General features: G+C 47.8%; 1 protein-coding gene across 1 annotated transcript in view; it reads left to right on the plus strand.

Annotated features, from left to right (window-relative positions):
• LOC308679194 (vomeronasal type-2 receptor 26-like) overlaps positions 1-26,157 on the plus strand; it is a gene marked incomplete at both ends in the record, with an annotated part of 478,617 nt that overhangs the window by 2,543 nt on the left and 449,917 nt on the right. Inside the window, 3 exons of the mRNA XM_081346790.1 lie at positions 425-622; positions 965-1,219; positions 22,303-22,429. Coding sequence (XP_081202916.1) covers positions 425-622; positions 965-1,219; positions 22,303-22,429 — 580 coding nt within the window. The remainder of the gene's footprint in view (positions 1-424; positions 623-964; positions 1,220-22,302; positions 22,430-26,157) is intronic.

Consider the following 26,157-nt stretch of genomic DNA (forward strand, 5'->3'; position numbering starts at 1 on the left):
CCGTGGTCATGTGGCCGGCATGACTAGACACCAAAGGCGCACGGAACACTGTTACCTTCCCACTGTAGTGGTCCCTATTTTTCTACTTGCATTTTTACGTGCTTTCGAACTGCTAGGTTAGCAGAAGCTGGGACAAGTAACAGGTGGTCACTCTGTTACGCGGCACTCGGGATTCGATCCGCCAAACTGCCGACCTTCTGATTGACAAGCTCAGCGTCCTATCCCACCGCGTCTCTACTTCTGTTTATATACAGAGACTTATTAATGTTCTGTGTACTACATTATGCATTTTGATATGACTTAATGACTGGTCCACAGTAAACTATTATAATGTGGAATTATTAATAAGGAGTTATTAAAATCTAGTATTTGGGACTTGATCTGAACCCCCAATATAACACAGCATTCTTCATTGCTTTTTCAGATCAGCGTTGAGCCTGTTTCAGAGACTCTGACTGATAAAACTCAGTTCCCCTTTTTCAACCAGATGCTCCCCAAACAAGGGATCCAGTACCTAGGAATTGTCCAGCTGCTCCTCCATTTCAGATGGACCTTGATTGGCCTCTTTGCTTCAGACACAGAGGTGGGAGAGAGGTTCATGAGGACTTTCACTCCTATGCTGGTCAGGAATGGAATTTGTGTTGTTATAGCACAACAATTTTCAACAACTGGATATACAGCAGCCCTCAGAGATGCGCTCTCTAAGTGGAGTCAAGTCAATGTCTTTGTTCACTTCATAGAATATAATTCCATTTGGGACAGACTTCTTCCTTTCCATTTAGCACTTAGGCGTTTGCCAGGAGCCATTGAAGGGAAAGTCTGGATCTTGACAATCTTGGGCCATTTCTCAATTAGAAGGCACAGACTTCTCAAATACGTCCATAGTATTTGGGCCTTTGCTTTTCAGGAGAAATATAGGCAAAAATATTATCCTTTTGAGCCCTCTATATTTTTGGAACCCCAGATTGAAGATAGTTATTTTCATTGTTCTCTTTCAAAGCACGTCTTTTCTGTCAAAGGCCGGAGAAGATGCACCCAGAAAGCCCCACTGGAGACCCAGGAGAAAAGGAACAGGATCCGATTCCCAAATTACCCCTATATGTACAGTTTCATTAACACTCTGGCCCAGGCCTTGAACGCTGCCTATTCCTCCAGATCCAGGAGGAGAAGCAAGGAGGTGAAAGAGAGGCTGGGGGCTCCAAGGCTGCAGCCATGGCAGGTATGGGCTTCTGACAAGGATCCATCAGTTACTTTTTGGAAGGTAACCAAAGGAGATGGAGAGGACTTAATTCTCCAACTGAGAGATTGTGTTAATTGGAAAAGGTGCTCCAAGACTCTGGTAAATCAATAAATCAACCTCACAGAATAACCGAGTTGGAAGGGACCTTGGGGGTCTTCTAGTCCAACTTCTAGACCATTCACTAATTTAATGTGTGAGCAAATGCATGGCTCGTTAAGTGAACATGAGGTATCTCAGGGTGGGGAAGGCCATGGGGGGGCTGTTGTGATTCAGGGTCAGCCTGTGGGTTCGGCAGTTGGGTCAGACGACGACTCAGAGGAGGAGGGGGGTGTTGAAGATCTTGCTGATGAGAGCCCTCAGCCAGGCCCCCCCCACTTGGTCACCATGGAGACCCAGCTGTGTGAGCCTGACAGTGTGGATGAAGATGACCCACAGCTGGCCCTGTTCAAGGACGCCCGACGCAGGAGGCAGTCAAGTAGGAGCAAACAGAGGAAGGCTGTGGGGCTTCTCAGAAGGAGGCAAAGAGAGGCCACACCCTGAACTCTTTATAAAGGGAATGTTTGGGGAGGGCTGGTTTGCTGAAAGCAACCACTCAGATAGTGTTTCAAAGCTCCTGTATCTTGGTACGTGTCTTGTTTGTTTTTGTAATAAATTTGGCAGACGTATTCCAGCCTCTTGCCGTTTATAAAGGGGTTGCCTTTTCTGCAGGGCCGGTAGCAGGCTGGTACAGAACAGTTTGCTTTCAGCCTCCCACCCCTTACTAATAATATGGAGCAGCTACGTGCTGAGAATGCCCAGCTCACCCAGCAACTCACTTTGCTGGCAGCTCAGGTGGCTCAACTGCAAGCTCAGGTTCATGCTGCACCCCCACCATCACCCCCACCCAGGAGAAAATGCCAAGTTGCAATGCCGGATAAATTTACAGGCACTCCAGAACTGTTTCCTGCTTTCCTGGGACAATTCCAGCTCTTTATCAGCGTGAGAGCAGCTGATTTCCCCACTGACCGGGATAAGGTGGGGTTTGTGTTAAGCCTTCTTTCGGGTGATGCAGCTCGTTGGGGCACGCCTCTGCTGGCTCAACCTAGCCCATTGTTGGACAACTTTGTGGGGTTTTGTGATTATATGCGTCTGATGTATGAGGACCCTATTAAGACGCAGACTGCTACTCGACGCCTGAAAGCTCTGAGGCAGGGTCAACAGGGCTATATCAGCGATTTTCGGCTGCTTAGCCAGGATTCCGCCTGGAATGAGGCTGCGCTTGTGGATGCCTTCCAGGATGGATTGTCGGAGGAGATATTGCATGAGCTGGCCCGCGTGGATATTCCCTCAGACCTGAATGGGCTGATCCATCTCTGCCTGCGGATCGATGCTCGGTTGCAGCAGCGAAGGAGTCGCCGTGCCACCCCACAGACCCCTGAAGCCCCTGTTGTGCGTGAGCCCCCAGTTCAAAGGGAGGAGCCAATGGAGCTGGGTGCCGCCAGGTCTCGTCTATCGGTGACTGAAATGAACAGATGACGATCGGGGGGGTTGTGTTTTTACTGTGGGGACCCTGGGCATTTGGCTGCTTTTTGCCCAAAGAAGCGACAGCGGACATCAGTGACCGAGCCTGACCTGAGAAAGTCCCCTACTTTTCTGTCGGGAAACGCCCCGAGCCCGATCTAGACGGTGTGATAGATCGGGCGTCCCACAACAACACTGAGCGACGTCTTTCCGATGCTGCCTGTGCACCTCCACGGCATTTGATTTTGGAGGCACGTCTGATCCTTCCTGGCAAGCCAGAGGGGATTCCAGTCCATGCCTTAATTGACTCTGGGGCCACCACAAATTTTATGGACTCAGCATTTGTGGCCAAATGGGCTGTTCCCCAGTGCCCGGTGGATCCGCCCATGTTAGTGGAGACTATCGATGGTCGAGTGCTCCTGTCTGGGCCTATTACGGCCGCCACGCAACCATTATGTATGGCCATCAGTTCCCATGTGGAGGCCATCCAGTTCTATATCACCTCAGATCTGCATTTCCCCGTGGTCCTGGGACTGGCATGGCTCCGGGCGCATGACCCACAGATCTATTGGTCACAGAACTTGGTCACCTTCCCAAGCTTGCAGTGCGTGGACCACTCCCGCCATATCTGTGCCGGCCAGGTGGACGGTTCCCCAGGGGTTTCCTTGCCTCCCGAACTGTCCGACTTTGCTGATGTGTTCAGCGAGACAGAGGCAGATCAATTACCCCCGCACAGGCCCTATGACTGCCCCATTGATTTAGTCCCTGATGCGCCTCTCCCAGTGGGGCGTTTGTACTCCATGTCGGACCCCGAGTTGGCTGCATTGCGGGACTTTCTGGAGAAGAATTTGGCTCGTGGTTTCATCCGGCCCTCATCCTCGCCAGTGTCTGCACCCGTGCTCTTCGCCAAAAAGAAGTCGGGCGAATTACGGCTTTGCTGCGATTACAGAAAACTCAACGCCATCATGGTGCGCAACCGTTACCCGCTGCCCCTCATCCCCAAACTCTTGGACCGACTCCGGGAGGCTAAGATCTTCACGAAACTGGACCTGCATGGAGCTTACAACCTCGTCAGGGTTCGGCCGGGTGATGAGTGGAAGACGGCGTTTGGTACTCGCTATGGACATTTTGAGTACACGGTGCTGCCGTTTGGCCTGACCAACGCCCCCGCTGTGTTTCAGCATTTCATGAATGACATTTTCCAGGATTTGTTGGATCAGTTTGTCGTGATCTACTTGGACGACATCCTGATCTACTCCCCATCGCGTGAGGTGCACCATCAGCATCTCCATCAGGTCCTGCAGCGACTCCGAGAATATTGGCTGTTTGCCAAGTTGGAGAAGTGCCAGTTCTACCGGGTGACCATCGATTTCCTGGGTCACCGCATTTCTCCTGAGGGCATCACCATGGAGCCGAGTAAGGTTGAGTCTTTGCAGAGTTGGCAACCCCCGCATCGCGTGAAGGATGTTCAGCGACTTCTTGGGTTCGCCAACTATTACCGAACTTTCATCCCTGGGTTTGCTGCCTTGACAGCCCCCCTCACCCGGCTCCTGCAGAAGAAGACTCGGTTCCAGTGGAACGCTCCAGAACAACAGGCTTTCCAGACTTTGAAGGAAGCCTTCATGAAGGAGGCCATCTTGAAGCATCCTGACCCGCAACGGCCGTTTGTCGTGGAGGCGGACGCCTCTGACATTGCCATTGGGGCGGTGTTACTCCAGGCAACGATGCCCAGCGGTACCCTCTTCCCTTGCGCGTACCATTCACGAAAACTGAACCCTTCGGAGCGCAATTATACAATCTGGGAGAAGGAGCTGCTGGCCATCAAAGCGGCGTTCGAGGCCTGGAGGCATCATCTGGAGGGAGCGCGGCATCAAATCGAAGTCCGGACGGACCATAAGAATCTGGAAAGCCTGCAGACCGCTCGGAATTTGAACCAACGCCAGATCCGGTGGTCTCTTTTCTTTGCGAGGTTTGACTTCCGGGTTCAGTACATACCTAGCAGGCACAATCAAAGAGCGGATGCTCTGTCCAGGAAGCCCGAATATTCCCGAGTGGAAGACAAGCTTCTGCCCAGGACAGTGATCCCCGTCGAGTCTTTTGCTGCGGTGCGGTAGCCGGTTGATATACGGGCTCGGATCCGGGAGGCACAGCAGCAGGAGGTGTGGGTGGCTCAGCGGAAGGAGGAGGTGGGGCCAGATTCTCCTTGGACGGTCATGGATGGACTCTTGTATTATCGTGACCGGCTCTACGTTCCGGGAGGGCCACTCAGGGGACTCATCCTCAGCCAGTGTCACGATAACCCGGCAGCGGGGCATTTTGGCCTGTTCAAGACCCTGAACCTGGTCTCCCGGAACCTTCTGGTGGCCCCGAGTCCGACACGACGTCCAGTCCTATGTTACCTCCTGCATCCCATGCAGGCAGGCCTTGTCAGCGACAGGGGCCCCACCTGGATTACTGCAGCCTTTGCCGACACCCAAGAGACCCGGGGGGGCTGTGTCCATGGACTTTCTGACGGATTTACCCCCATCCTCTGGTTTTACGACAGTGTATGTGGTGGTGGACATGCTGACCAAGATGGCACACTTCATCCCCTGTCGCGGCTTACCGTCAGCCCGCGCCACTAGTCGTATGTTCATTCAGCAGGTGTTTCGGCTGCACGGCCTCCCTGATAGAGTCGTCTCTGATAGGGGGGCCCAGTTTACAGCCCGCTTCTGGCAGGAGTTGATGCATGCGTTGGATATCAAAATTTGCCTCTCGTCCGCGCATCATCCTCAAACTGACGGGGGAACCGAGAAGGTCATCGGTATCTTGGAACAATATCGGCGCTGCTATGTCAATCTGCAACAAAACAATTGGGTGGACTATCTGGCCATAGCTGAGTTTGCATTTAACAATTCGCAGCACACCTCCACACAGATGACACCGTTCTTGGCCAATGTGGGTTATCACCCCCGGTTTTTCCCCCTTTCTCCCGTGGACTCACCGGAGCCGGCAGCGAACGACTTCATGGCAGAGTTACAGGCGATCCATCGATTGGTGCGACGTCAGTTAGAGAAGGCCAAGGCCGATTACAAAAGGTTTGCTGATCGGTCAAGACGGGATACGCCTCCACTATCGGTGGGGGATCGGGTCTGGTTGTCCACCAGGAACCTACCATCAACACGGCCGGTGAGAAAGTTAGATCACCGATATTTAGGACCATTCCCAGTCGAGGCTGTCATCAATCCGGTCACCTATCGCTTAACTCTGCCACGTTCCCTGCACGTGCACCCAGTCTTTCATCGGTCTCTGTTGGTCCCCGAGCAACCAGCTTGTCCACTCCGCCGAGCGGAACCTCCCCCATCAGGACCTCGTGATGGAGGCAGCACCCCCGAGTACGAGGTCGCCAGCATCAGGGATTCCCGTTGGCTGAAAGGTCGTTTCCAGTACCTGATTGAATGGAAAGGTTACGGACCAGAGGACTTCACCTGGGAAGACGCGACCGCCGTTCATGCCCCATCAAGCAGTTGGTGACTGCTTTTCATGAACAATTCCCATCCCAACCGCATCCGGATCGGCAGCCCCGGGGGAAGGGCCCTGCGGTGCGGGATAGTGTTGTGATTCAGGGTCAGCCTGTGGGTTCGGCAGTTGGGTCAGACGACGACTCAGAGGAGGAAGGGGGTGTTGAAGATCTTGCTGATGATAGCCCTCAGGCAGGCCCCTCCCACTTGGTCACCATGGAGACCCAGCTGTGTGAGCCTGACAGTGTGGATGAAGATGACCCACAGCTGGCCCTGTTCAAGGACGCCCGACGCAGGAGGCAGTCAAGTAGGAGCAAACAGAGGAAGGCTGTGGGGCTTCTCAGAAGGAGGCAAAGAGAGGCCACGCCCTGAACTGTTTATAAAGGGAATGTTTGGGGAGGGCTGGTTTGCTGAAAGCAACCACTCAGATAGTGTTTCAAAGCTCCTGTATCTTGGTACGTGTCTTGTTTGTTTTTGTAATAAATTTGGCAGACGTATTCCAGCCTCTTGCCGTTTATAAAGGGGTTGCCTTTTCTGCAGGGCCGGTAGCAGGCTGGTACAGAACAGGGGCAGTGATGCCACAGGCACCCAAGGCCTCCCCAACCCACAAAGATACCTCATGCTTCCCCCTCCATTCTTGCTGCTTACCTTGTAAAGGCCTGTCTTCTCTCTGCCCTGGTTTCTTTCCTTTGAGGCAAAGGAGAGTCGGCTTGGAAATGCTTTTTGCACCGAGAATGGAAATTTCTGGAGTCTGTGATCTCACTCGAGTTCAGGTACCCATTCTCTGCAAAGGGGGAGGCATGAGATCCCGTTGTCCCATGGAGCCTGCTGCTGCTTGAGTGGGGGAGGCATGAAACCCCATTGTCTCTGGAGCCTGCCGTGGTTTGAGCAGGCAGGAATGACACCTCGTTGTTGCTGGAGCTGCTCTGGCACGAGCCAGGAGACTTTGTGCCTCAATGGGGAGGAACAAATCCCTGTTGTCCTGCAGAGCTTGCTGCTGCTTGAGCAGGGAGGCATGAAACTCTGTTGCCTCCCACGGCTTGAGAAGGCAGGAATGACACCTCGTTGTTGCTGGAGCTCACAACAATGGGGATTCATTCCTCCCAAGCATGGCACAAGGCCTCCCTGCTCAAGCCATGGCAGGATCCAGCGACAGTAGGCTGTCATTCCTGCCTACTCAAACAGCGGTGGGCTCCAGGGAGAGTGGGAGTTCATGCCTCCCCACTCGAGTGGCAGCAGGCTCCATGGGACAACAGGGTTTCATTCCTCCCTGGCATGGCACAAGGCCTTTCTGCTCAAGCAGCAGCAGGCTTCAGGGAGAGTGGGGAGTCATTGCTGCCTGCTCGAGCCACAGCAGGCTCCAGGGACAACAGAGTGTCACACCTCTCAACCGGTGGCAGATTCTGCAGGACAATGGGGATTCATTTCTCCCTGGCGTGGCACAAGGCCTCCCTGCTTAAACCACAGTGGGCTCCAGGGACAGTGGGGTGTCATTCCTGCCTGCTCAAGTGGCGGCAGGCTCCACAGAACAGTAAGGTCTCATGCCTCCCCCACCACAAGGAGCTCTGGTGAAGTGGAGGCAGCTGTGAGGGACCAGGCCCCACAGTGCCTCCTTGCTCAGTTGAAGGCTTTGAGCCTGCCTCAAATAGTAAGCAGCACACCCGGGCAATGGACGGCATTGGTTCCTGCACCAGGCCACTTTCACTGCTTCCCTCCCAGCTCCGGCCACAGGAAGGGTTGACAAAGCAGCTCTGTCTGCAGAGGATTTAGCAGGCAGGGAGTGGTGGTGGCAGAAAGGAGTTGAGGGGGAGGAGCAGGAGACAGGCACCACAAACACTTTTCTCACAGAGAATGGAAGTTTCTGGGGTCCGTGATTTCGTACAACTTCAAGCACCCATTCTCTTTTGCAGAGAATATGTACCTAAACTTGGGCAAGATCACGGACTCTAGAAACTTCCATTCTCAGTGCGAAAAGCATTTCCAAGCCAACTCTCCTCTCCCTCAAAGGCAAAGAAACCGCAGCGGAGAGGAGACAGACATTTGCAAGATAAAGGAATGTGGCTTGGCAGGAAGGGAGGGGGAAGCAGTTGTGGGGAGCTGGGGGTAATAGGGTGAATGTTGCAAGCATCTGCAGTCATTTGTAAGGGCAAACAACTGCCATGGTTCTGCAACATTTGTAATTTTGGGAAATACTCATAAGCACTAGTGGGTGCTTATCACGTAATTTTGAACAGATGTTAAGTGAATGCTTGTAACTCAGGAATTACCTTACTGCTGTTGAACCAATTTTCATCTGTACCTGTACATTTGGTTTTTCTTGCCCAAGTACAAAACCATTTAATTAAATTTTGTTAAATAGAGCCCAGTGTTCAGAGATCCATCTGAATCTTGAGCCTATCTTGTGAGGTGCTATTCCTGCTAGTTTGATGTCATCTACAAATTTGATGAGTTTTCCTTCTATTCCCTCAATTTAAATCATTTATGAAGATATTAAAAAGTACTGGGCCTAAAACAGAACCTTGTGGCACCCCCCTGCTTCCTTCCTTCCATGTAGACATAGTTCCATTAAGGACTACTAGTTGAGTGCAATTTGAGTTATGAATCCATCTGGTGGTGATGTTGTCTAGCTCACATTTTTCTAATTTACTAATAAGTAGGTTGTGGTCTACTTTATCAAATGCCTTACTGATGTCTAGGTATATTATGTCCACTAGTTTAGTCACTTTGTCAAAGAATGAACTAAGTTTTGTTAAAGCATGATCTATTTTTGACAAATCGATGTTGGCTTTTGGTTAAAACTTTGTTTGTTTCTAGATGCTTGAAAATCTGTTGCTTGGTTATCTTTTCCAGGATCTTCCCAGGTATTAATGTCAGGCTGATTGATCTGTAGTTTCCTGGATCAGTTCCCCCCCCCCTTTTCCCACATCAGCTCTTTTCCAATCCTTAGGTAGTTCCCTGTCCTCAAGGATCTTTGAAATATTTGCAACAATGGTTCTGAGAGAACATCTTCAGAACTCTGGGATGCAATCCATCACTCATCTAGATCAGACAGATGTTTTCTTACCATTTTCTTTCTTATGTTAATTTTTATTTCTAGACTATCTTTTACTGTTATGTTTTTGGTAGGTTGGGCTATATTTTCTTTTTGTGTGAAGACTGATGCAAATAGTTAAGCAACTCTGCTTTCTCTCTACTCTCAGCTCTTTTAAAGTCTAGGACTATGTTTTGATTATTTTCTATTGTTTGTGTCTGCATTATGTTGAATTCTAGTACGACATGGTCACTCTCACCTAAACTTCCAGCCACTTTACCCCCTCTATTATTTCTTCTCTATTAGTAAGAATTAGCCCCATTATTGCAGTCCCTCTAGTTCCCTCCTCTACCTTTTGGATAACAAAGTTGTCAGCTAGGTTGCTCAGGAACCTGTTTGATCTCCCATGTGATACAGAGTTTGTTTCTCAGTTGAAGTCAGGGTAGTTAAAGTCCCCCATTACTACTGTGGTGTGCTTTCTACATATATTTGTTAACTGGCTAGCAAAAAGTTCTTCTGTTTAGTTGCTTGGCCTCTAGTATAGACTTATGGCAATGTCATTCTTTTTTTCCTATTATATTGACCCATTTACCTTCAATGGGGTTGTCAGGACCCCTCAAATAGATTTGCCTACAGTTTATAGCTTATGCCTATGTATTCTTTTTTGGGGCCTACCATTCTGTTGGGAGCGGGGTTGGTTGGTTGGGGGAATGTATTTGCCTTGCTCTGCTTTGCACTCCCTCCATGTGAAAGAAATGTGGCTTGAAAACATCTGTCGTATCTCCAGATGACAGAACCTGGGACTGTAGTAGAGCTCTCCTGAACCCGAGGTGATCTAAGAAACTTTAAGAATTGGAATAAATCATGCATCAAAATATCAAGGTTCTAGGGGCTTCCAGTTTTGCACAGTAGCACAGCAGTCAAGGGATCATGGACTCCGCACCCTATGGCTGATTTCTGCCTGTTAGGGGACTCTAAATGAAGTTCCCCCGAAGAGGCGACAAAGAAGGAGGGAAGTCCCACCGATTCAGGAGAGATAGAGGTCAATCCAATCAGGCTGGGAAAAACCCTCCAGAAACCAGCAGGATAAAAGTGAGATGGAAGGGGATCTTTGCCCCACCCTCCTACAGACAGAAGCAGCAAATTAAAATTTTTAGGGCTAACATAAATATACTGAAATGAAATGAATATAAGACTTAATAATTTAATTTAATAATTTTATTTGTATACCGCCCTTCTCCCAAAGGACTCAGGGCGGTGAACAGGGCAATACATGTTAAAAACAAGAATACAAAAGTTAAAAGAGATTAAACAAGATGCCCAAAAACTATAACAATAAGTTAAAATACATAAAAAGCAAAAAAAAAAAACCCAAACCCATCACCCATCAGGCCAGGCTGGCTTGTTCGAACAGGTAAGTCTTTAGATCACGCCGGAAGGAGCGAAGGTCGGGCGCCATCTGGAGCTCGACCAGAAGATGGTTCCATAAATCCGGTGCACCCACAGAGAACGCCCTCCCCCTGGGGGCCACCAGTCGGCATTCTTTGACCGGTGGCACCTTGAGGAGGCCCTCTCTGTGGGAGCATACTGGGCGGAGGGAAGTTGACGCCGGCCGCAGGTGCTCCCCAAGGTATTCCGGACCCATGCCATGTAGGGCTTTGTAGGTCATTACCAACACCTTGAATCTCACCCGGAAGACAACTGGGAGCCAATGCAGCTCGCGGAGCAGGCGTGTAACATGGGAGTATCGGGAGACTCCCAACACAACTCTCGCGGCTGCATTCTGTACCAGTTGGAGCCTCCGAGTGGTCCTCAAGGGCAGCCCCATGTAGAGAGCGTTGCAGTAGTCCAAACGAGAGGTCACGAGCGCATGAGTGACCGTACGCAAGGCATCCCGGTCTAGATAGGGCCGCAACTGGCACACCAGGTGAACCTGGGCAAAGCCCCCCCTAGTCACATTTACTATATGGTCTTCTAAAGAAAGATGTGAATCTAGGAGGACTCCAAAGTTGCGAGCATTATCTACGGGGGGTAATAACTCACCCACCATAGAAAGAGATGGAATATTCTGAATGATACCCAACTCCAAAACCACGAATGATCTCACCCAGCGGCTTCATATAGATGTTGAACAGGAGAGGCGAGAGGACCGACCCCTGAGAAACTCCAAAAGCGAGAGGCCTCGAGGTCAACCTCTGTCCCCCTGCCAACACCGACTGCGAACGTCCCAGGAGATAGGAGGAGAACCACTGAAGAACCGTGCCTCCCACTCCCAATCTCCTGAGACGCCGCAGCAGGATACCATGGTCGATGGTATCAAAAGTGGCTGAGAGGTCTAATAGGACTAGGTGTTGTGATTCAGGGTCAGCCTGTGGGTTCGGCAGTTGGGTCGGACGACTCAGAGGAGGAGGGGGGGTGTTGAAGACCTTGCTGAGGGGGTTGAAGATCTTGCTGATGAGAGCCCTCAGCCAGGCCCCTCCCACTTGGTCACCATGGAGACCCAGCTGTGTGAGCCTGACAGTGTGGATGAAGATGACCCACAGCTGGCCCTGTTCAAGGACGCCCGACGCAGGAGGCAGTCAAGTAGGAGTAAACAGAGGAAGGCTGTGGGGCTTCTCGGAAGGAGGCAGAGAGAGGCCACGCCCTGAACTCTTTATAAAGGGAATGTTTGGGGAGGGCTGGTTTGCTGAAAGCAACCGCTCAGATAGTGTTTCAAAGCTCCTGTATCTTGGTACGTGTCTTGTTTGTTTTTTGTAGTAATAAATTTGGCAGACGTCATTCCAGCCTCTTGCTGTTTATAAAGGGGTTGCCTTTTCTGCAGGGCCGGTAGCAGGCTGGTACAGAACACTAGGACAGAGGAATATCCCCTGTCCTGAGCCCTCCAGAGATCATTCACCAGAGCGACCAATGCCGTCTCCGTGCTGTACCCGGGCCTGAAGCCCGATTGGTACGGGTCTAGATAATCCGCTTCATCCAGAACCAAAGGGAGCTGATGCGCCACCATGCTCTCAACAACCTTCGCAAGAAAGCGAAGGTTGGAGACCGGACGAAAGTTATTTAACACAGCTGGGTCCAAGGCAGGCTTCTTGAGGAGAGGTCTCACCACTGCCTCCTTCAAGACAGCGGGGAAACTACCCTCACTCAAAGATGCAGATATAACTGCCTGGAACCAGCCTCGTGTCCCCTCCCAGGGCGCATAAACCATCCAGGAAGGGCACGGGTCCAATAAACACGTGGTGGAGCTCAGCCTCCCCATAATCCTGTCCACTTCCTCCGGAGTCACAGGATCGAACTCCTCCCAGATAACATTGACAAGACCACCCATGTCCTGATCGTCAGACTCTGCCCAGTCGGAGTCCAAACCGGTCCGAATCCGAGCGATTTTGTCCGACAGATGTTGACTAAACTCCTCGGCACATCCCTGCAAGGGTTCCTCCCTCACCTCCTGATTAAGGAGGGAGCGGGTCACCCTAAACAGGGCGGCCGGGCAATTATCTGCGGATGCGATAAGGGTAGTGAAGTGATTAGACCTCGCCACCCTTATCGCCGTGAGATAAGACCTAATATAGGTTCTTTCTTGTGAATGATCCTTCAAATAAACAGAAATCTTAGACATTTCTGCAAGATTCGATACTTTAAACACCCATGTTATCAAATTCAACATCAAATTGGTTTCTTTAACATCACAATCTACAACAATGCCCAATAAAAACAATTGCGGAGAGAACTTTATCTTTCTCTTAAAAATCTTTTGAATGTTCCACCAAATTTTAACCCAAAAAGCTTTTATATTTCTGCAAGTCCACCACATATGAAAATAGGTGGCTTCTAAACTACCACATCTCCAGCATTTAGACTGTAAGTTAGGATACATGTTAGACAACGTTTTGGGATCCAGATGCCATCTATAAAACATTTTATAAAAATTTTCTCTTAAATTTTGAGCCTGAGTAAATTTAACATTTCTAGGTGAAGTATTCTCTTATTAGTTAAATTAAGCCAATCGCTAACCCATGTCAAGACCACCGCATCATAATACAGTTTCAAATTCGGCGCCTTGAGTCCCCCTCTTTCCCTAGCATCTTGTAAAATCTTAAATTTATTTATTTATTTATTTATTATTTAAATTTATATACTGCCCTATTCCCGTAGGACTCAGGGTGGTTTACAGGGAGAATTAAAATACATAGCATACAAAAATTAAAAGCAGTTAAAAACTATAATTAAATTACAGTCCCTGAAATTAAACTAAAACCCAATTAAATTAAATTAGTTAAAACCCCTCAGTCTGGGCCAAACAGCTCGAAGAACCAGGTTTTCAAGTCCCGGTGAAATGAGCGAAGGTCGTGGGCAGTCCTGAGTTCCATGGGAAGTTGGTTCCATAGGGTCGGCACACCCACAGAGAACGCCCTTCCCCTGGGAATAACCCACCGGCATTCCTTAACCGGCGGTACCCTGAGAAGGCCCTCCCTGTGGGAGTGCACAGGATGATGGGAAGTTGATGGCGGCAGCAGGTGTTCCCTTAGATAATCCGGACCCAAGCCATTTAGGGCTTTATAGGTCATTACCAGCACCTTGAATCTCACCCGGAGGGCAACCGGAAGCCAATGCAGCTCACGGAGAAGAGGCGTTACACGGGAGTATCGGGAAACTCCCATAACAACTTATTTCGAGACAGCCTTGAGACACATTCTTCCTCCTCCCTCCCCCAGCAATGACCGATTATAGCTCTTAAAGTAACACATAAGTTTAAATTTGAAGTAGTTGCTTCTTCATCTTTTGTCAAAGCAAGAATATTCCATGTTGGCAGCGTTGACGTCTGAATATGGTTAAAGAAATAGAAAGATTTTGGATGTAAATGAATTTTAGTTTAAGAGGGATGAACCCCTCAAGTAACATAGTATTTTTTCTTTCTTTTGTCCTTTGTGTCTTGTTTTTGACATTAGAAATATAAAAATGTTGGGAGGGTTTATATAAAGGAAATGTTTTAGATATTTAAGTGTAATTGATCTTGAAAAAATTTCAAATGGACAAAAAAGTTTTGAATAGATTTAAAAGATTAGATAACTGGATTTATTAAAGGGGACATTTAAAGATTAAACATATGGTTGAATATGGTTAAAAGAAGAGAAAAATTCTGAATATAAATATACATTAGCCTAAGAGGGACATGTTTTTTAAGTAGTATACTATTTTCTTATTTCTTTTTCTTTTTTTAAATATGAGAAATATAAAAGTGTTGGGATGGCCTGTATGAGGAAAAAGACTTAAATACTTAAGTGTAATTAATTCTGAGAAAATCTTAACCAGTAAGAACGTTTTGAATATTGTGGGGAAAACAAATTTAAATAAGAATATTGTAAACAGGGTCTATGATGAAGCAATCAAGATGATCAGTTAGAAAAGGTTTATATTGATGTAGTTATTATTTGAGAAAGATTAGAAAAATGTCTATATTTAATTGTCATTTATCCAAATAATAAGAATTGTATTAATTCAAGGTTGGCAAAAGAGAATATTATTGGAAGAAGAGAAAATCAAGCAAGGCCATTAGGTGGACTATAGAATTATAGAAAGTAATTGTTATTGATTGTTTTTTAAATATAAACCCATACAACACTCTGTTTACCAAATATTAAGGTGATTATGTAAAAAAATCAATAAACATATTTTAAAAAATATATCATGATTCAGTGATTCAATCTACCTTTATTAATGAATATATTGAAGAATAGATTACCAAAAACTAATTTTTATTTATATCATATCAATTCTATGAGGAACTATGAAAATTATTTGGGCTCCTCCCCACTATCAGTCACCGGCCTGGCATCCCCAGGGCCTCTCACTTTGGCCACTTGCCCAGCTCTGCTGTCCTCCAGTGCGCCTGGCATCCCCTCTGGTCACGGGCTCACCGGCTCATCAGGATCAACTCACCTTCACTGTTGGCTGGTGTGGTTGGCACCCCCTCTGGTTGCTGGTTCATTCACTGGTTTGGGTCAGTCCTCCTCTGCTGTCCCCTAGTGTGCCTGGTGCCCCCTCTGGTCACGGGCCTCTTCTCTTCCCCCCTCCCTGTTTCAATCCTTCCCTCTCCTCCCCTCCCCCTCCCACACAGCCCCCCCCAAGCAGGGACCCCACGGCAAGCCTTTCCTCCCCTCTCTCCTCTCTTCTCCTTCCCAGCTCTGTGCTGAATCTCCCCCCACCTCTCGCTCTCTCCTAGCCCCCTACTTTGCTTCCTTCTCCACCGATCTGCGCTGTCTCCTCTGCTTCTCTGCCTCCATCTCTCTCTTTCACTCTCTGCCTCCATTCCTTCTCTTCCTCGCCCCTCCTTTGTTCTCCCCCATTTCCTGCCAACCTTCCTCCTTTTACCCTCTTCTGTCCCATGCCGCCTCTTTCCCCCTTATTTTCGGTGGATTCCCCTTCTTGGTGGCCATCCACGCATGCCCCACCTGGCTGCCGGCTGGGTGTCGCCCCTCAACATGATCATCCATGCACCTCTGCTGCTTGCTCTCTCTAACCCCCCCTTCCACAAGTAATCACCCTGTTATTTTTAATGAGTTTATGAATAATCTCTTTATTGGTTTGTTCCATTGTGTTGTGACTGCTGTAGACTGTTCTATATAATTGATAAATGTTGTCAATTTTGTTTATCAATATATGATTGACAGACTTTGCTGAATCTTTGTTTTTCACTTTTGAAGATAGCAGCAACTCTTGTTCTCTCGACTAAGGATACTTGCAAGTCAGATAATTGTAGAAGAAAGATTCAAATGTGAAAAGACTCCATGAGAGAAGAACCCAAAATTTCAGCTTTTAACTTTTTTATTTTAGTTTTGTTGGAAGTCAGCACCCACTCACCTTCCTAGAGAAGGAAATATTTTGGGAGATATTAAAAAGGCAGAATATTATATTTCCCCAAAGGAATAATGGAGAAAAATCTTAGGCAGAAACCATCCCCCAGTTTCCTTCCCCCAGGCAGAGGCCAGCTTTTAGAATTGCAGATTTGGGTCCACCTATTCATAAGCAAAATGCTTTCAGCCACAGCCCCAGAGAAGGTTTGAGCTGATGGGGTTAGAAAAAGGAAGACTCTAAGGACAGGAACATGACCTTTAGGACATAATAGAATTAATCCTACACCCTCTTCAGACTAGCAAAAGACACAAAAGCCCACCTCCTGGAGCGTTCCAAACACAAAACCCCAAAGAAGGTATAAAAGCCCACCTATCCCAACTCCATTTTCTTTATTTAAAAAGTTTTACAATACATTTTGACTTTAATCCCCCCCTCCCCCACCCCTATCTTGCCCTCCCTATCCCTCTCCCCCACTCCCTCCTCCCCCCCCGACTTCCCAGAGCTAAATACAGGGTATAAAATCAAAAAACAAACATAAGCACCCCTATGTTATCAACAATAAACTATTAATTCTATCTCCCTCTAGCTCATATAAAATGAGTACAAACAATATTAATATTACAAATAAAGTAAAAAAGAAAAAGAGGAAAACAGAAAAAGAGCTTTACTCAGAATAGATTTTCTTAATCCCAGTCCTTATTCATATTAATTTCAAAAAAAAAGAAAAAAAAACTTTCACCTACTATTTGCATTCTCCCACCTTTCTCTAATTTCTAAACAAATTCTCAGTTACGCGCCAAAAGCGCCTATCTCTGTTAACCTTAATAATCTCCAACCAAACTAAACTATGATCAAAAATAGTTCTTGCATGTATCACACCAAATGTCTCGCAGTTCCAAATCATCCTTGAGTTCAAATAAAAAGAGTAAAAAAAGGTTTAGGCAGTCTCTAAGACAACTTGTTGTTAATTAGGAGCTTGCGTACCCATTCTTAGTTCAACACATACTTTTAGTCCATAACCCTAATATACTTTTCTAGCAAGCAAATAACATCAATCTTAAATTGTGTTAAATATTAAAAAAAACTTTCTTTCTCCTCTATAATAAATTTACTCCATTGACATTCTAATTTAAAAATTTAATCACCAATCTTGACGCTCCAAAGCTTTTGGAGCACGTCTGTCATGACCCCCAAAACTTCTTTAGACCGTGCCCCTCCCACATCTTCACTGTAAGCACGCTTTGGAGATTCCATAACTTTCTGCTGGTCTTGCTCTTGCTCTCGTCTCGCTCTTCTTAGGGCGGCACGCGTCATCTTCTGGCCTCCTGCAACAACCGATGAGACTGTGACTTGATCCCCTCCAACACCATTGTCCTCTGTCTGTCTATCTGCAACATCTTGAAGCTTTCCCTTGCCGTATCCCTTTACAGCTTCCAAAAATGATAGGGGGGTTGCTTTTAACACATTGCTATAAAAATCACGTGCCTGAGCCACAGTAACCAAACGATGTCTTTTACCTTCGTGCGTCACCACCAGTCCAACTGGAATCTCCCATCTAAACTTAATATCACGTTTCTTAAGTTCCTGTACTAGAAATGCAAAATCTTTCCTTCTCCTTAGGATCTTCGGAGGAATCTCTTTTAAAACCAAGACTTCTTGCTCAGCCACTACCAATTTGGTATCATAAGCAGCTTGAATGACTTCATCTCTAATTACTCTCTTTGTAAAATAGACCACCACATCTCTGGGTAACTTCCTCTGTCTTGCAATCCATGAATTTACACGAAAAATTTTGTCCATATTTCCCTCAATTTCATTTGCTGGCTGGCCCAGTACCCCTTCCAGAGCCTCAGAAATCAGCTGCTTTAAATCTTCTTTACCATTCTCCTTTAAACCCCTGATTCTAATAGCATACTGCATCTGATGATACTGAACAAGGCTCAATTCTCCGTCCATTTTATCCCTTATATTTTCATTTTCAAATACCTTTGCTTCTAATATAGAGTTCTTTTGACTGAGATCCTCCACTTTTACATCCAGCTGTTGCACACATTCAGCTACGGATTCAATCATAGACAACATGTCCACCCTCATTGCTCTAAACTTCTCTTCCATCTTCTTCTCCATTTTCTCCTCCATTTTCTCCTCCAGCTTTTTCAACTTTTCATCCATCATATCAGACATCAATTGTGAATGCTTTCCAAGAGCATCTTGTAAATCCTTAAGCGTCAATACTGGAGGAGGAAGCAAAGCTTGCAATGAGGTCTGTTGCACCAGGGAAGACCCCGCATTCCGAAGAGCTTTAGAAGTTTTAGCCGCCATCTTCCCCCACTTTCACTTATTGTGCACTTTCACTTTAAAGCTATAAAATCCATTGAGCTAGAGAGTAAAGCACCTATATAAGGGGGTCCTGGTTTACCTCGATGACATCCTTATCTTCACAGAAACCAAAGAGGAACATATCAAACTAGTCAGAGCAGTCCTGAAGAAGTTGCGAGCTGCCCATTTATATGCTAAATTATCGAAGGGTGAATTCCATCAGGAAAAAATCGACTACCTGGGGTATCGCATATCTCCAGAGGGCATCGAAATGGACCCTGAGAAGGTCAGGGCAGTACTAGAGTGGGCACCCCCCCCCCCGCACACGGAAGCAATTACAAAGTTTCCTGGGGTTTGCAAATTTCTACTGCCAATTCATTCCCGCATTTGGCCAAATAGCCATGCCCCTCACAAATTTGTTGAAAACGAAGGGGGGGTCACCCGTGAAACCCAGACAGCCTCTGAAATGGTCAATGGAATGTCAAGCAGCATTTGAGAGGCTAAAGAGACTTTTTTCTGCTGAACCTGTCCTAAAACACCCAGATCCCGACAAACCTTTTGTAATACAGGCAGATGCGAGTGATGTAGCGGTAGGAGCCGTACTATTACAAGAAAATGTAACCGGAAGAATAACCAAAAGATCTTGAAGAAGAGGCCCAGGCAGCTGAGAGAAGGGGCGGCAGAGGCTGGATCCCCCGAAAGAAGTCTTCGCCGAGAAAATGGGCGCTGAGACGAGAGAATGAGGCGTTGGAGCGCTCCACCGCCCCATTCTCTCGTTTCAGCGGAGACTTCTTTCGGGGGATGCAGCCTCTGTCACCCCCTTCTCTCAGCTGCCCAGAAGAAAGGGGCAGTCTCCGCTGAAACGAGAGAATGGGGCGGTGGAGCGCTCCAACGCCTCATTCTCTCATCTCAGCGCCCATTTTCTCGGCGAAGACTTCGTTCGGGGGATCCAGCCTCTGCCGCCCCTTTATCTCAGCTGCCCAGCTGAGAGAAGGGGGTGACAGAGGCTGCATCCCCCAAAAGAAGTCTCCGCTGAAATGAGAGAATGGGGCGGTGGAGCGCTCCAACGTCTCATTCTCTCGTCTCAGCGCCCATTTTCTCGGCGAAGACTTCTTTCGGGGGATCCAGCCTCTGCCGCCCCCTTCTCTCAGCTGCCCAGGCAGCTGAAAGAAGGGGGCGGCAGAGGCTGCATCCCCCGAAAGAAGTCTCCGCTGAGCGAGAGAATGAGGCGTTGGAGCGCTCCGCGAAGTATGGGGCGGTGGAAGCTTGCCGCCCATTTTCTCGGCGAAGACTTCTTTCGGGGGATCCAGAAAGGGGCGGCAGAGGCTGTATACCCCGAAAGAAGTCTTCGCCAAGAAAATGGGTGGCAAGCTTCCACCGCCCCATACTTCGCGGAGCGCTCCACCGCCTCATTCTCTCGTCTCAGCGGAGACTTCTTTCGGGGGATCCAGCCTCTGTCACCCCCTTCTCTCAGCTGGGCAGCTGAGAGAAAGGGGCGGCAGAGGCTGGATCCCCCGAAAGAAGTCTTCGCCGAGAAAATGGGTGGCAAGCTTCCACCGCCCCATTCTCTCAGCGGAGGCTTGCAGAGGTGGCGGCGGAGCTGCGCGCGCAGCTCTCCAAACCGCCGCCGCCCGTTTGGAGAGCTGCTGCCTTCGTCCATGTTTGATGAAAGCAGCAGCTCTCCAAACTGGGGGGTGGAAGTTCTTTTTTTTTTTGTTCACAGGAGTATAAGCCGAAGTGGATTTTTCAGCCCAAAAAGTGGGCTGAAAAATTCGGCTTATACTCAAGTATATACGGTATATCATATTCATAAATGGAATGTTTCAAACATTATTCCATGGATTCTGCCATCTCCCGAAGAGAAGAGGATAGATGTGTATTGAACCGGTATTAGGCATTTCAAAGGAAAGGAGAAGCCTTTTGAACTGGGGAAACAAAAGGGGGGGCTAGCATCGGGTTTTTGTCACGGAAGACAGCAATAAACATGAAGGGTCCTAAGTTCCTTTTTCCCACGAGGTGGATGATAAGAGAGAAAGGATGGGGGACTGACCAAATGGGGTTAAGGGGGGTTAAGCCGGGAACTCTTTATAAGGGTTTACTTCATGGGATAATATTAAGTCCTGTCTCGTTTCCTACAACCAAGCATGTCATAGTAAAGATTCTTTGTGGAATAGATTTGACTCCAAGAATTTTGTCTTCCTAAGACGTGGTTTGGGGTGGGTCCTGACATTATTGCTTTTCCTACTCTTTTATTGACTATGAAGGCTACTCCATTTCTTCTGAGGGATTCTTGCCCGCAGTAGTATACCTGATGGTCATCTGAATTAAATTCACTCATTTCTGTCCATTTTAGTTCGCTGATACCTAAGATGTCGATGTTCAGTCTTGTCATCTCTTTTTGGACCACGTCCAGCTTTCCTTGATTCATGGATCTTACATTTCAGGTTCCTATGGAGAAAAAATCTTTACAGCATCAGACTTTCCTTTCACCACCAGACACATCCACAGCTGAGTGTCCTTTTGGCTTTGGCCCAGTCGCTTCATTCTTTCTGGCGCTACTAGTACTAGCCCTCTGCTCTTCCCCAGTAGCATATTGGACGCCTTCCGACCTGAGGGGCTCATCTTCCGGCGTCATATCGTTTTGCCTTTTGGTACTGTCCATAGGGTTTCCATGGCAAAGATACTGGAGTGGGTTGCCATTTCCTTCTCCAGTGGATCACGTTTTGTCAGAACTCTCTGCTTTGACCTTTCTGTCTTGGGTGGCCCTGCATGGCATAGCTCATAGCTTCATTGAATTACGCAAGCCCCTTCTCCACGACAAGGCAGTAATCTATGAAGGGGAAATGCTGCTTAGATTTGGCTTTTGGCTTGTAAGAGGGCTTGTCATCTGAAAATCTCTTGAATGCCATTGTTTTTCTCGATTCTTAGCCACCCCTAATCTCTCTGGGTGAAAAGGAAGTTCCATATTTAACTAATAATAAAAGTGGATCTTTCTTTCCATGCCATCTGGTGTCAGCGAATTGCAATTCTTCAACAGAAAGGACCTTGTCTTGGATAACTAGATGGGCTTTAGAAATATCCCTTCCTGACACGGGCCTCGTATCCACGTCCCATTGGCTGCAGCAAAAGATGCCTCACTTTTTGAGGGACACTTTCTTAGGCCTTCACCCATCTCATCTCACCACAACTGAAGAGTCCATTTTATTCTTGTATCAGCAGAATGACAAAACCAAATTATGACAGTCATAATTTGAAAAAAAAATCCTTTCTATCTCAACTGAGAGACTGTTCTGGATTACTTTTAAAGGGGCTGGGTGGGTTTTTAATGTTTTATGTACTATCTTTTTTATTTTTTGCAGATCCTACAAGTCAGATGTTTCTGTCTTCCTCACAGTTTATCTCTATTTTGATAAATCTGACACAGTAAAAACTTAATAAATATAAAATTTAGAATGAATTTTATAAACATGCATTCCTCCATTCTTCATACACCCGTTATTTTAAAGTATGATTATCTATTCATATTAAATTTAGAATTTAATATGTGTTAATAAGGCATTGAGGAGGAACTGCCTGGCTGTCACTTAATGCTTAAATCTTTTTTCAGTTCCATCTCTTCAGACTTTATTAAGTAGAAAAGTCCTTTACTGAAATGGGATATGCAAGAAGCAAAAGGCAGGAAGTAAATGAAGACTCTGCCGGTAGTTGAATCTCCTACAACCATTTGGAACTACTCAGAGATTTCATATTTACCAACGTGAAGCACAGAGGCTACTTTCTAACGTCCATGTCTATCTCCATTTTCCATGGGTGGTGAGTCCTAACTCACTTTCTTTGGCATTCTTGGTTTCTCTGCTTAGTCTCTGCCTCAGTCCAAATGTGTGGAAAGTTGTCATCCTGGATTTGTCAAGAGGGCTCGAGAAGGAGAGCCAGTTTGCTGCTACGACTGCGTTCCTTGTCCGGAGGGGACCATCTCCACTCAGGAAGGTGGGTGACACGGGAGGTAAGGAAGGCCCTGTAGAAATGGAGTTAGCCAGAGCATTTTCATGAAAGTGCTAGTTAAAAGACATTTTGAAGTTTAAGTGTTTTCTTGTTTATTTTCAAAATAGCACATTTTTTTTATTTAACCGGAAGAATAACCAAAAGATCTTGAAGAAGAGGCTAGGAAGAGAAAGGAAGGTAAGGCACATTGGGCAAGCTTTACCATTGCCAGAAAAAATAATTATTCCACTTGTTAGTTTGAATGTGTCCTTCCATCTTTACTTCTCTAGGAAGATTTCAATCCTTTGAAGCTTCAGAAATTATCTAAAGTCCATTTCTTTCCCTCATCTGAAGCAGATTTACATTATGTCATCCTCCAAAATTGATGCATACAAAGTTATATCAAGCAATCAGTTCTAGTGTAGGAAGGAAGCACCCACCCCCAGAGAAGGAAATATTTGGGGGGATATTTAAAAGGCAGAACATTATTGTTAAGTCGTGGGCTCTGGAGAGCAGGAATGATGACACGAGGCTGAGTACAGAATAACTCATACTTTTATTCTTGCTGGAACTGTACTGAAGCTTGGGCCGCAACCAGACACAACTTACAGTCTAGCCCCTAGGTGACAGCCAATAGGTTTGAACCCACATTTGCCACCTGGGGCTGACCAATTGCAGGACCAGAGACGCCCTGTCTGGGTTGCTGGAGAGCCGTTAGCTCCTCCAGTAACGCACGTGGTATAACATCACAAGCCCAATACATAACAATTATATTTCTCCAAAGGAGTAATAGAAAAATCTTAGGCAGAAACCACCACCACCCCAGTCTCTCTGCCCTGAACAGAAATCAGCTTTTAGAAATGCAGATTTGGTGATTCATTTAGGAAGACTAGGGCCAGGAAGCTTGGAGCTGATGGGATTAGAATGACAAAGACTCCTAAAATCTACATCCCCCATCCAAAACCTAAAGCCGTGACCTTTAGGACACAATAGGATTAACCTTCCACCACTAGAATACCCAAAGGGCACACTCAAGTGCAGGTCAAAGTACATGCCACAGGAACAGGAAGAACCTCAAATACAAAGCTCAAAGAAGGTATAGAAACCCACCACTCCCACCTCCATTTTGTCAGCTACCTCAGAAACATGCTGTGTCAGTGAAGTTTCTGGCAACTCAATAAACTAAACCCTCTTCCCTAAGCAGCCTCCATTTTATTTATTCCTAGCTTGGACTGGACCCTGATGAAGATTTTTCTTTCAACGCTAGTTTATAGGCTTGTTGTTTTTATTTATTTATTTTATTTATTAATTTAATTTATATACCGCCCTTCTCCCGGAGGACTCAGGGCGGTGAACAGGGCAATACATAAAAACTAGATACAAAAATTAAAAATTATTAAAACGTGATTAAACAATGCCCATAATAAATTAATACAGATTAAAAATAGAAGTTCATTTATAAAAATCCCACCCCATCCCATCAGGCCAGGCCAGCTTGTTTAAAGAGATGGGTTTTAAGATCGCGCCGGAAGGAGCGGAGATCGGGCGCCATCTGGAGCTCGACCGGAAGATGGTTCCATAAATCCGGTGCACCCACAGAGAACGCCCTCCCCCTGGGGGCCACCGGTCGGCATTCTTTGACCGGTGGCACCCTGAGGAGGCCCTCTCTGTGGGAGCGTACTGGGCGGAGGGAAGTTGACGCCGGCTGCAGGTGCTCCCCAAGGTATTCCGGACCCATGCCAGGAAGGGCTTTGTAGGCCATTACTAGCACCTTGAACCTCACCCGGAAGACAACTGGTAGCCAATGCAGCTCGCGGAGCAAAGGTGTGACATGGGAGTATCGGGAAACTCCCAATACAATTCTCGCGGCTGCATTCTGTACCAGTTGGAGCCTCCGAGTGGTCTTCAAGGGTAGCCCCATGTAGAGAGCGTTGCAGTAATCAAGACGAGAGGTCACGAGCGCATGAGTGACCGTACGTAAGGCATCCCGGTCTAGATAGGGCCGCAACTGGCGCACCAGGCGAACCTGGGCGAAGGCCCCCCTAGTAACAGCTACTATATGGTCTTCTAGGGAGAGCTGTGAATCTAGGAGGACTTGTTGCGAGCCCTATCTACAGGAGGTAATAACTCACCCCCCATAGTGAGGGGTGGGATATCCTGAATATCCCGAGATGCCGGTACGCACAGCCACTCAGTCTTGTCAGGGTTGAGTCGAAGCCTGTTCCTCCCCATCCAGACCCGGACCTCCTCCAGGCACCGGGACATCACGTCGAGGGCATCACTGGGGTGGTTTGGGGTCGAAATGAAAAGTTGGGTATCATCAGCATACTGATGATACCCAACTCCAAAACCACGAATGATCTTACCCAGCGGTTTCATGTAGATGTTGAACAGGAGAGGCGAGAGGACCGACCCCTGAGGGACTCCACAAACAAGAGGCCTCGCGGTCGACCTCTTCCCCCCTGCCAACACCGACTGCGAGCGTCCCAGGAGATAGGAGGAGAACCACTGAAGAACCGTGCCTCCCACTCCCAATCCCCTGAGACGCCGCAGCAGGTCGATGGTATCGATGGTATCGAAAGCTGCTGAGAGGTCTAATAGGACTAGGACAGAGGAATAATAGGACTAGGACAGAGGAATAGGACTAGGACAGAGGAATATCCCCTGTCCCGAGCCCTCCAGAGATCATTCACCAGCGCGACCAATGCCATCTCCGTGCTGTACCCGGGCCTGAAGCCCGATTGGTACGGGTCTAGATAATCCGCTTCATCCAGGACCAGAGGGAGCTGATGCGCCACCACACTCTCAACAACCTTCGCAAGAAAGCGAAGGTTGGAGACCGGACGAAAGTTATTCAACACAGCCGGGTCCAAGGCAGGCTTCTTGAGGAGAGGTCTTACCACCACCTCTTTCAAGGCGGCGGGAAAACTACCCTCACTCAAAGAGGCAGATATAACCGCCTGGAACCAGCCTCGTGTCCCCTCCCGGGCTGCATAAACCAGCCAGGAAGGGCACGGGTCCAATAAACATGTGGTGGAGCTCAGCCTCCCCATAATCCTGTCCACTTCCTCCGGAGTTACAGGATCGAACTCCTCCCAGGTAGCATTGACAAGACCGCTCGTGTCCTGATCGTCCGATACTGCCCAGTCGGAGTCCAGACCGGTCCAAATCCGAGCGATTTTGTCCGACAGATGTTGACTAAATTCCTCGGCACGCCCCTGCAAGGGTTCCTCACTCACCTCCTGATTAAGGAGGGAGCGGGTCACCCTAAACAGGGCGGCCGGGCGGTTATCTGCAGACGCGATGAGGGCAGCGAAGTAGTTAGACCTCGCCACCCTCATCGCTGCGAGATAAGACCTAATATGGGTTCTTAGTCGCAATCGGTCGGATTCAGATCGGCTGGACCTCCAAACGCTCTCTAGGCCCCGTCTCCGACGCTTCATCTCCCGGAGCTCCGCGGAGAACCATGGAGCCCATTGGGATCTGCGCCGGGTCAGGGGCCGCAAGGGTACAACTCGGTCAAGTGCCTCCGTGGCCATCCTTTCCCAGGCTTCCACTAAGGCATCTGCCGAGCTGTGAGCTGAGGAGGCAGGTGGGGACCCCAGTGCTGCCTGGAACCTCTCAGGGTCCATTAAGCACCTAGGACGGAACCATCTCGTTGGTTCAACAACCCCACGACGGGGAGTGGCAAAACAGAAGACCAACCGCAGGAGATGATGATCGGTCCATGACAG

This window comes from Vipera berus (genome assembly GCF_964194415.1).
Source record: "Vipera berus genome assembly, contig: HAP1_SCAFFOLD_27, whole genome shotgun sequence".
Lineage (NCBI taxonomy): Eukaryota > Metazoa > Chordata > Lepidosauria > Squamata > Viperidae > Vipera > Vipera berus.